We start from the raw sequence: 12,288 nt of genomic DNA on the forward strand, positions 1-12,288 counted from the left end.
AAATTCTGGACAGCACACTGCCAAGGGCAAAAATGGAATTTTCTGTGTTTATTCGTGGATCAAAATGACCAAAACTTTTTATGGACATCAAGTACTATAAGTTGGGGTTCTACCATAAAAATTTCAAGTGAAAAAGAGTTCGGGAACAATTTTTACCGACTCAATCTTTCGGACTGAGCCAAGCTGAAATTTTCTGAAAAAGAATGGTTAGAAACAATTTTGACAAATATTATTTTTGTGCATTATATTAACGTGGAAAATAATTATGTTTTGAACATTATTGTGACTCCTGTACTTGGATTTCCGTAATAGGATTAACACTAACCAAAGTGTGTGTTTTGGGGAAATATACTTGAGTATGAATAATGGTTACGGAGTCGTGTGATAATAATGAATGGTGAGGGAGTCTGTATGATTAATCTATACTGCAGAGCGAAGTTTCTTCGCTGAGTGAAATGGTGAGGGGTCTGTATGATTAATCTATACTGCAGAGCGAAGTCTATTCGCTGAGTGAATGGTGAGATTTTGTATGATTAATTCATACTGTAGAGCGAAGTCTATTCGCTGAGTGATGTGTGAGATTTTGTATGATTGATTCATACTACAGAGCGAAGTCTATTCGCTGAGTGATGTGTGAGATTTTGTATGATTGATTCATACTGCAGAGCGAAGTCTATTCGCTGAGTGAAGTTGTGAGAACTAACTGTCGGGTGTCTCGAACAGTAGTGTGGGTGTTGTGTTTCTCACGTGTGAATTAATGGCTGTGTTATGTGCCGAAGTTACTTATATAATGTGGAATTGCTTGTCGTTAGATCGATTGCAGGTAGACTGCGACTGCTGGGTAATGTTTATCTTACCCTATTTATTATTGATTGTTGTTTTCGAAAACCTTTGTTTACTTTCGAGTGACCATGGATCCCCTTACTTAGCCGTCGTGCTAACTACACTTCGTTGTGTCATTATTCGATGCAGTCTAGCGTGGGCCCCTGTGGCCGATGAGCTTTGAATAAGATGGGAGTCGAGGTTGAAGACTACTCTATCCTAGAATAGACACCCTAGGAGGATTAGTTTTATATGTACACTGTTGAACGTTGATGTGGTTGTTGATGTTGTAAGTTTAGCCTTAACGTTTGGGTATAGGAGAGATACTTGAGCGTGGCGGTAACACCCAGTTTTCTGCTGGTTAGACGCTTCCACAATGTATTTTATTATTAGGATTTTGTAATAAATCCAAGTTGTGAAAATTGGGGTGTTACACATTCAATCAATTAATCGAGAAGACGCTGACTTTCTAGAAATAGAAAGAAAATCAGGATGAGGATGACCTCAATTCCAAATCAGGATGAGGACGACTTCCAAATTAGGAAACAGGATGACCTCAATCCAATTTAGGATGAGGATAACTTCCGAATCTGGAAAGAAAATGAATGCACCAGTGAGAAGAAATTCAAAGGAGGTAAATCAAATACTTTATACTTGGAGCTGATTTAACTTACGAAAAAGTCAAGGATTTTTTTGGTGGAAATTATTTATAGCTCAAGCAAGAGTCACGGAGTGAATTATTGAAAAGAAGTGTTTGATTTGTCAAAATCAAAAATGAACAAGTCAAATGTTCACACTACCAGAAGGTGCAAGAAGTCAAAATTGGAGGCTACAAGTTACAAGGCCCATACTTGTCAGATTATTGGAAGACTTTTGAAGGGATAAGCAAGCAAAATTCAAATTCATCTAACATAGCCTACCAAAGACATTTAATGATGCAGATCAAGCTAGAAGAGCTATCAAATCAAGTGAACGTTCAAGTTTGAATTTTCACAACGGGCATATAACTTTTTCAAGTTATATAAGGAGTGAAAATATGAACTTGTGCATAACTGGTGAATAAGCATACAATCGAGAAACACAAGTTCTTGAGCTACAAACGTGAAAATACAAGTCTGAGAAGAGAGAAGAAAAATATTTTCTTTGTGAAACCCATTTCTACTGAGTGTAGAAAATTGAGTGTAGCTTTGTGCGAGACACTCGGGAGTGTAGCTTTGTGCGAGACATTTGGAGCACTAAGTGTAGCTTTGTGCGAGACACTTGGTTGTAGGAGCGTAGCTGGGTGCGAGACGCTCGGAAACGTAGCTTTGTGCGAGACGTTCGGGTTGGAGTGTAGCTTTGTGCAAAACACTCGGAGAAGTGCTTGTGTAGCACTTGGAGTTTCACTATTGTATCTAGGTGATTGAAGATAGTGGAAACCTTCCTTGGAGTTAAAGGAAGAAGTGGAGTAGAAGAATTACACCATCTCCGAACCACTATAAATCTCTTTGTCTCTTTACTTTACTTGCAGTAGCTTTACTTTTTGCAAACTGATATGAGCTAACCCATTTACTATTCATATCATATTTATCTTATCATCTGGGTTTGTGTGAAAGCACTTTTGCATGCAAGATATACTCTTATCCTGACATATCATTTTATCTTGCTATCTTTGTTTCACAACCCTTGATACGTGTAAGTCAAATTACACATCTGGGTTTGCATGATCCCACGTATGCATGTGCACCAAACTTCATACACTTATTATCTGATATATTCTAAGTATTTCTAACGTATTGCATGCAGATTATCTCTTCTTTTTTACGCTGATTATCTTATAGCACTTTACCGTATCGTTATTTCCGCTGTGCAATTCAAGTTGAATTTATTCACTTGAATTATTTATGTTAAAGTGTTATAATATTTTGAATTGTTTGAAAAGNTTTTGAATTGTTTGAAAAGTTTATTCCCCCCCCCCCCCCGCGTAGACTTTTCCCACCCTATTGGGGCCAACAAGTGGTATCAGAGCGGTTGTCTATTTGAGTCAAATTTTGACTGCTAGACAAATCTCAAAGCTTCAAAATGAAGAGAGACTTAGCTCCTAACCTATTATTTTCATTAGAAAAATTTGATGATTGGAAAATCCGTATGCAGGTTCATTTATCCGCACTACACGATGAAATGTGGGAAGTCATTACTGACAGTCCTATCAAAATCCTAAAAATCAATACCGCTGTAGCACAAACGAGTACAACACCACAGTACATTCCTAAACCCAAAGAGGAATGGGGTCCAGAAGATCGTACGCGAAATAACTTGGACAATATTGCCAAGGATATTTTGTTCAAAGCCATTGATGACGCAATATTCCCGAAGGTTCGAAAATGCAAAACGGTGAAAGATGTTTGGGAAGTTCTTGTCAAGATAGGCGAAGGAGATGAACAAGAAAAGGATAATAAGCTTACCATAGCATTAAAGAAATTCGAAGATTTCAAAATGCTAAGTGGTGAAACGATTGCCGACATGGAAGCAAGATTCATTAAAATCTCGAGAGAAATTGTCGATCTAGGCAAAAAGATTGATCAAAAGGAGATATCACTCAAAATCCTACGTGGACCACCTTCTAGTTGGGATATGAAGGTCACGGCTATGAGAGATCACAGAGATCTAAAAACGTTGTCAACCGACAAACTTTTTAGTGATCTAAAAGCCTACGAATTCGAAATGAAAGCTAGGACAGAAGAAGAACGTGAAGAAAGAAATACCGCACTTGTCGTCGAACAACCGTCCACATCAAGGTCAGTAGAAAATAGTGAATTATTATCTGACAAAAATTTTGCTTTGTTTGTTAGGAAATTCAAAAGGTTTATGAAGAAAGGCAACTCCAAGAAATTTCCTCAAACAAGTACGTCCAGAAGACCAAGAAAAGAAATTCCAGAAGGAAGTGCAAATTTATGCTACAACTGTAGAAAGCCTGGACACTTTATGGCAGAATGTCCTTATCCAAAAGTGAGCAAAAATCAATTTGATAATGGTCAGGAAGAGATCAAGTCAAAAGAAAGGAAATTCAAAAAGGACAAAAGGAAAGCTTTAATCAGTGACCCACTTGAAAGTAGTGAGTCTGATGAGTCATCAAGTGATGAGAGTGACACCTCAAAAGATGACAATGCTTTATTCTGCATGGAACTTTCAAGTGAATCATCCAACCAAGACTTTTGCATGATGGCACACGAAACAGAGGAAAATGAGGTAACATCTAAATCATTTGATTCTACAAGTACTTCATTTACTAGTGAGTCCATCTCTCACTTAATGAGAGATTGTCAAACCTTTATGGACACTTATTCTCAAATTGAAGAGCGCAATAATTCTTTGATTCTTGAAAAAGAAGAAATAAATGAAAATTGCAAAATGCTCTACTTGAAGTGAGAAACTTGAACGCCGAAATTATTCGACTTCAAGAAGAGTGTAAATCAAGCGAAGTTCGAGAACATAACTTACGAGAGGTTATTGCATCATTTACTCATTCGTCTAAAATAATGGACAAAATGCTTAAATATGCAAAAATCACCACATGATAAAGCCAGACTCGGCTATGATCTGTCATGTTCTCAAACCTCTGAAAAATTGACTAATTCTACTACTACTTTAAATAATAAAGTTAAAGTGGTAAAATTTGTCAAAAGTCAAGACTGCACAATGAGACAAGGAATTAGGTATCAAACAAAAGCCAAAAATAGCACTGTACGGTCGTATGCTCAAAGAAATTATTTTTCGCCGAATCAGTCTATTAAAAGGCATGGATTTATTTATTCAAAGAGATACACCAATGAGTTAAGTGCAAAAAGACCACATTGGAAAATGGGAAAATTTCCAAACTGTGGAGTTAGGAGATTTTCTCCTACAGAGTCATATTGGTTCGAAAATATTAAACCTTGGACTAGACCAAGAGTTAATAAGTTCAAGCAATATATTTCCCAAGTGCCATACAGTAGATTAAATTTTCAAAAACCGGCACCGAAAATGTTTTCAAAAAGTAGTTATGATTATAAATTTAATAATGGTTACAAATCACCTATTCTTGGTTCTGTAAGGACAAGATGGATTTGGTTACCAAAAATGACTAACACCCAAGCACCCAAGTCAAACTGGGTACCTAAAAATGTTTGAATTGTTTACAGGAAGTTTGGTACTTCGATAGCGGATGTTCCCGACACATGACGGGGAACAAATCTAGTCTTGTAAATTTCAAAACTATCGAAGGTCCAAAAGTAGTGTTCGGAGGAAACGATCGAAACGGCTCAACCAAAAGAACCGGAACAATTGAACGAAATGGTTTAAAAATTGAAGAAGTATCTTACGTGGAAGGTCTCAAATTTAACTTGCTTAGTACAAGTCAATTTTGTACAAAGGATATCAAGTAAATTTTCAAAGAAAAATGTCAAGTGAAGAACGAATCTACTAGCGAAGTCGTACTCGAAGGAACAAGAAAGAAGAATATGTATGTTGTAGATTGGAACACAACAAAAGATACAGTATGTTTAATGGCAAGCAATTCGAGCATCACAAGTTGGGAATGGCACAAGAAATTGAGTCATTTGAATTTCAAGACAATCAACAAGCTAGCAACGAAAAATCTAGTCAAAGGTCTACCCAACATCTCGTACAAGAAAGATCAAGTTTGTGACGCATGTCAAAAAGGAAAGCAAATAAAGACTTCATTCAAATCCAAAAGTCATGAATAAAGTTCAAGACCTTTTAGTCTACTGCACATGGATTTATTTGGTCCAGTAGACCCAGTAAGTATGACTGGTAAGAAATATACACTTGTTATTGTTGATGATTTTTCCAGGTACACATGGACAATATTTCTCAACAAGAAAAATGAAGTCGAGAAGAAGTTACCAGAATTACTCATGCAACTCCAAAACGAAAAAGAAGCCAAAATAGTCAAAATCCGTACCGACAGAGGTACCGAGTTCATGAATGGCGTGATACAAGCTTATTGCAATTCCCAAGGAATTTTGCATCAATTATCAGCCGCAAGAACGCCGCAGCAAAACGGTGTAGCCGAGAGAAGAAATAGAACGCTTAAAGAAGCCGCACGAGTCATGATTTCGGCCGCTGACCTACCGAAAAGATTTTGGGCAGAAGCTATCAACACTGCTTGTTATACTCAAAATAGGAGTATAATACACAAGCTGCACGACAAAACACCATATGAATTATGGAAAGGGAGAAAGCCTAACCTTAGTTATTTTCATTCATTTGGTTGCAAATGTTTTGTTCTTCTTAATGGAAAAACACATCTAAAAACATTTGATGAGCGTGCAGATGAAGCAATATTTTTGGGATATTCATCAACCAGTAGAGCATTCAGAGTATTGAATAAATCTACGATGGTGGTTGAAGAATCAATTCATGTTGTATTCGATGAATCAACAAAAATTGAGGAAGTAGATGTTTTGAAAAATGTGCAAAATAATATTAGTGATACTAATGATGCTTCTGAGAATGAAATTTTGCAGGGCATAAATGAGTTGGAATTAAGTAATTCGAAATCTGGAGGAACACACGTGATTAGCGCACAAAATGAGACTGGAGTCAACCTACATGAGGATGAGGCCAACCTAAATCAAGAGGATGAGATTAATCCAATTCACGGGATTGGAGTTAACCTTAATCAGGACGAGGTTGACCAAGAATGTCAAAATCAGTCAACACACGCAAGTCATCCTCCACCCGCAACCAACGTGCAAAATGATTTTCAACCAAATCGAAAGTGGCTTAGAAATCACCCACAAGATCTCATCATAGGAAATGCACAAGAAGGCGTGAGAACAAGATCTTCAACGAGAGACACTCTATTTGCATGTTTTCTATCTCAAATTGAACCAAATGAGATAGATGAAGCGCTAAATGATTCAAGTTGGATTGAAGCCATGCAAGAAGAGTTGAATCAATTCGAAAGAAATGATGTATGGGAACTTGTTCCAAGACCAAAAGATCACAACGTTATTGGAACTAAATGGGTCTTTAGGAACAAAGCCAACGAAGACGGAATCATTGTTAGGCATAGAGCGAGGCTAGTTGCAAAGGGCTACCACAAGAATAAGGAATTGATTTTGATGAAACATTCGCCCCAGTTGCACGACTTGAAGCAATTAGAATTTTTCTAGCATACGCCGCGTACAAGAATTTCACGGTTTATCAAATGGACGTGAAAAGCGCATTCCTTAATGGCTTACTTGAAGAGGAAGTTTACGTTGAACAACCACCCGATTTTGAGGTAAAATTAGGTGATGTTGATAAGGTCTATAAACTAAAAAAGGCGTTGTATGGTTTAAAACAAGCACCCCGAGCTTGGTACGATACACTATCAACGTTCTTAATTAGTTGTGGTTTTACCAAAAGCCTTGTTGACAAAACCTTATTTAGAATTCAAGAAAATAATCATATTTTATTGGTACAAATTTATGTTGATGATATTATCTTTGGAAGTACTGATAAAGCTTTATGTGAGAAATTTTCTAAGCTCATGCAAAACAAATTTGAAATGAGCATGATGGGTGAATTGAACTACTTCCTTGGATTACAAGTCAAGCAAATGAATGAAGGAATCTTTATCAATCAGGCAAAATACACAAAAGATCTAATCAAGAAATTTGGATTAGAAGGAAAAGGCACAGTCAAAATTCTAATGAGCACCGCACTCAGATTAGATAAAGATGAAGATAGAAAAGACGTTGATCAAACGAATATCGAGGAATGATTGGATCTCTACTATACCTCACTGCAAGTAGACCCGATATATCATACTCAGTGGGTGGATGTGCTAGATTCCAATCACAGCCAAAAGACAGTCATTTCCAAGCAACCAAGAAAATTATTCGATATCTCAAAGGAACTATCAATGTTGGATTATGGTATCCAAAAGAAGGTAATTTTGAACTAACCGGATTTTCAAACGCAGATTTTGCAGGTTGTAAAATTGATAGAAAAAGTACCTCAGGAACATACCAGTTCTTAGGGGGAAGGTTAGTTTCTTGGTTCAGTAAGAAACAAAACTACATTGCTACTAGTACAACCAAAGCGGAATATATCGCAGCAGGGAGTTGTTGTGCTCAAATTTTATGGATGAAGCAGCAATTAAAAGATTACGGGATCAATTGCGATGACGTTAGTATGCAATTAAAAGATTACGGGATCAATTGCGATGACGTTAGTATTTTCTGTGATAATACTAGTGCAATTGCAATTACCCTTAGTATTTTCTGTGATAATACTAGTGCAATTGCAATTACCCAAAATCTTTTCTGTGATAATACTAGTGCAATTGCAATTACCCAAAATCTAGTGCTTCACTCACGTACCAAACATATTGATGTGAGACACCATTTTATCCGAGATCACATCGAGAAGAAGAATCTGAAAATCGAATACATACCCACGGAAAATCAACTTGCTGACATTCTCACAAAGCCTTTATGCGAATCAAGATTCAACACCTTAAGGCGTGAGATGGGTATGATCGAAATGAGCTAAGTATCAATATTTCCTATCCTTAAGCTCAATTTATTTATTTTTAATTATGTACAATTTGTTACGTCATTTATTGTGTGACATATTTGCTTATGTGATTTAATTAATTGTGTGATTTATTTTACTTAGTACATATGTGCGTATTTAATTTGTCTGTTACAAGTTTTAATTTTGTTAATTGCGTTAATTGTCTTAATTGTTTTAATTGTCTATCTTAATTGTTTTCTTCATATGGAAGTTAGAATTTACCTGATAGCATATGTGTACATCTCTTATGTTTTTAGAGTCATCCTAGTTAGCCTAGCTTATGTGATTCATATTAGCTATATGTACACTTGGCATACATGCACGATTACTGTTTATTGTGATAAGATGTTTTGCTCTCATCAAAGCTTTTGCAGCTCAAAGAGGAATCCTTTCAGATATAATTGACCTTTGGACTTTTGAGGTCCAATTGGATTTAGTGTATGAGCATCTCGTAAATAGATGCATTCATTGTTGTTTGGAGCATTGGAAACCGCCGAAGCATTGAAGTGACCGTTCGAAGTCACCTCTTAATTTCCAAAGAGACCCAAACACATCCTCTTATCTATAAATGGCGACATGGACTAACTCTATTCGTAGAGAAGAAGATTTTCCTTGTGTTTTATTGCAGGTTAGCATGGAATACAAGAAAGAGAAAGAAAAAAAGAGCTGGAAGACGATCATCTCGTCGATTGGCGGAACAAGCTAGACAAGAAATGCTCAAAGCAAGGAAGGCCGCTCATGGTGGACACGAAGTGTGGGACACCTCCACGGATCCTCTCGTGCTGACATCAGAGGACGAAGAAATGGAGACACCACCACCAGCCATGGAACGAGTCCCAAAGAATCGTTGAATATCACCAAAATGATGCTGACTATGTCCTATTCTTGCTAAAGCATAGTGAGAATGAAGGACTAAGGAACACCTCCTCACCAAACTCCAGCATCCCTACTCAAGAAAGCAGCTACTCTCCACCTGAATATGCTCCGTCACCACCCAGGGCTAAATCCAATGCAAGCAAGGGTACTGCTAGCTCTAGTAGGAAGAAGTGAAGGAAGAAAGTACTGTAACCCTTTATGTAACGGGAAGATGTTTTAATAAAAAGGGTTTATGTTTGCAGTATATTCAAACCTCTTATAAATATAAAAATCTCATGCGCCCCAAATGAATTAAGGACAAATTCATTCAAAACATTAAATGGGCAGGTTGACCATCAAATTGAGGGGGGAAATTTACATAATATTGAAATTAATGTTGACCCCGCTCAAATTGATGTTAGCCGAGATGAGGTTGAGATTGATCAACATGCTGAGGTTGATCAAAGGCAAGACAATGAGGTTGAGATTGAGAATGACAATGTCAATGATGATGATGATGAAGTGGCAATTTTAGGTGATAGCCGAATGGATGTTGGACAGTCAAGTGAACATATTTCTACACCAAATCCATTGCCTATTGACATTGAAGGAAGAATGAGGCAAAATAAGGTGATTTCGAATTTAGAGAAGGGAAATTCGAATAAGGAGTTGGTCAAAGCTTTAAAAGAATTTAAGGAGGCAGTGAACAAAACAGATTTCACAATGTTCACTAATTTTAGGAATTTATTTGATCAAATCACAAGCATGGAGCGCAAGGTTGACAAGGTGAATCCGTATTTGAAAGGTGAGCTAAATGGANGATGACGTTAGTATTTTCTGTGATAATACTAGTGCAATTGCAATTACCCAAAATCTAGTGCTTCACTCACGTACCAAACATATTGATGTGAGACACCATTTTATCCGAGATCACATCGAGAAGAAGAATCTGAAAATCGAATACATACCCACGGAAAATCAACTTGCTGACATTCTCACAAAGCCTTTATGCGAATCAAGATTCAACACCTTAAGGCGTGAGATGGGTATGATCGAAATGAGCTAAGTATCAATATTTCCTATCCTTAAGCTCAATTTATTTATTTTTAATTATGTACAATTTGTTACGTCATTTATTGTGTGACATATTTGCTTATGTGATTTAATTAATTGTGTGATTTATTTTACTTAGTACATATGTGCGTATTTAATTTGTCTGTTACAAGTTTTAATTTTGTTAATTGCGTTAATTGTCTTAATTGTTTTAATTGTCTATCTTAATTGTTTTCTTCATATGGAAGTTAGAATTTACCTGATAGCATATGTGTACATCTCTTATGTTTTTAGAGTCATCCTAGTTAGCCTAGCTTATGTGATTCATATTAGCTATATGTACACTTGGCATACATGCACGATTACTGTTTATTGTGATAAGATGTTTTGCTCTCATCAAAGCTTTTGCAGCTCAAAGAGGAATCCTTTCAGATATAATTGACCTTTGGACTTTTGAGGTCCAATTGGATTTAGTGTATGAGCATCTCGTAAATAGATGCATTCATTGTTGTTTGGAGCATTGGAAACCGCCGAAGCATTGAAGTGACCGTTCGAAGTCACCTCTTAATTTCCAAAGAGACCCAAACACATCCTCTTATCTATAAATGGCGACATGGACTAACTCTATTCGTAGAGAAGAAGATTTTCCTTGTGTTTTATTGCAGGTTAGCATGGAATACAAGAAAGAGAAAGAAAAAAAGAGCTGGAAGACGATCATCTCGTCGATTGGCGGAACAAGCTAGACAAGAAATGCTCAAAGCAAGGAAGGCCGCTCATGGTGGACACGAAGTGTGGGACACCTCCACGGATCCTCTCGTGCTGACATCAGAGGACGAAGAAATGGAGACACCACCACCAGCCATGGAACGAGTCCCAAAGAATCGTTGAATATCACCAAAATGATGCTGACTATGTCCTATTCTTGCTAAAGCATAGTGAGAATGAAGGACTAAGGAACACCTCCTCACCAAACTCCAGCATCCCTACTCAAGAAAGCAGCTACTCTCCACCTGAATATGCTCCGTCACCACCCAGGGCTAAATCCAATGCAAGCAAGGGTACTGCTAGCTCTAGTAGGAAGAAGTGAAGGAAGAAAGTACTGTAACCCTTTATGTAACGGGAAGATGTTTTAATAAAAAGGGTTTATGTTTGCAGTATATTCAAACCTCTTATAAATATAAAAATCTCATGCGCCCCAAATGAATTAAGGACAAATTCATTCAAAACATTAAATGGGCAGGTTGACCATCAAATTGAGGGGGGAAATTTACATAATATTGAAATTAATGTTGACCCCGCTCAAATTGATGTTAGCCGAGATGAGGTTGAGATTGATCAACATGCTGAGGTTGATCAAAGGCAAGACAATGAGGTTGAGATTGAGAATGACAATGTCAATGATGATGATGATGAAGTGGCAATTTTAGGTGATAGCCGAATGGATGTTGGACAGTCAAGTGAACATATTTCTACACCAAATCCATTGCCTATTGACATTGAAGGAAGAATGAGGCAAAATAAGGTGATTTCGAATTTAGAGAAGGGAAATTCGAATAAGGAGTTGGTCAAAGCTTTAAAAGAATTTAAGGAGGCAGTGAACAAAACAGATTTCACAATGTTCACTAATTTTAGGAATTTATTTGATCAAATCACAAGCATGGAGCGCAAGGTTGACAAGGTGAATCCGTATTTGAAAGGTGAGCTAAATGGATTTATGGCCAAAATGTTATTATCTCTTGAGAATGAGAGGAAAGCCGTTGGAGAAATTATCAAAGCTCAACGGGAAGAAACCGCTAGAATTGACAAGAGAAATAATGGGAAATTCAACCATTTGATGGCACAAATTAAAGGTTTGAAAAGTACCTTGAAAGCAACCAAATTGGCTCATGAAAAGGAAGTTGATCACTTGCATGAAGGAATTAAAATCCTACACGACTCAATGCAAAAGTTGACCGCAATAATGGAGAAAATGCAAAGCCAACAAGCGTGTGATTCTTCGTTGATGAAGGA

The 12,288-nt window shown here is 37.0% G+C and overlaps 1 protein-coding gene across 1 annotated transcript; it reads left to right on the top strand.

Moving 5' to 3' along the window:
- The first annotated feature begins 2,982 nt into the window (after positions 1–2,982).
- Positions 2,983–4,230, top strand: LOC115999080. Its single transcript, XM_031238876.1, has 3 exons — positions 2,983–3,599; positions 3,654–3,706; positions 3,812–4,230. Exons 1-3 carry the CDS (start codon positions 2,983–2,985, stop codon positions 4,228–4,230), a joined length of 1,089 nt encoding a protein of 362 aa, XP_031094736.1.
- Positions 4,231–12,288: the final 8,058 nt, after the last annotated feature.

Source organism: Ipomoea triloba, chromosome 1 (assembly GCF_003576645.1).
Source record: "Ipomoea triloba cultivar NCNSP0323 chromosome 1, ASM357664v1".
NCBI lineage: Eukaryota > Viridiplantae > Streptophyta > Magnoliopsida > Solanales > Convolvulaceae > Ipomoea > Ipomoea triloba.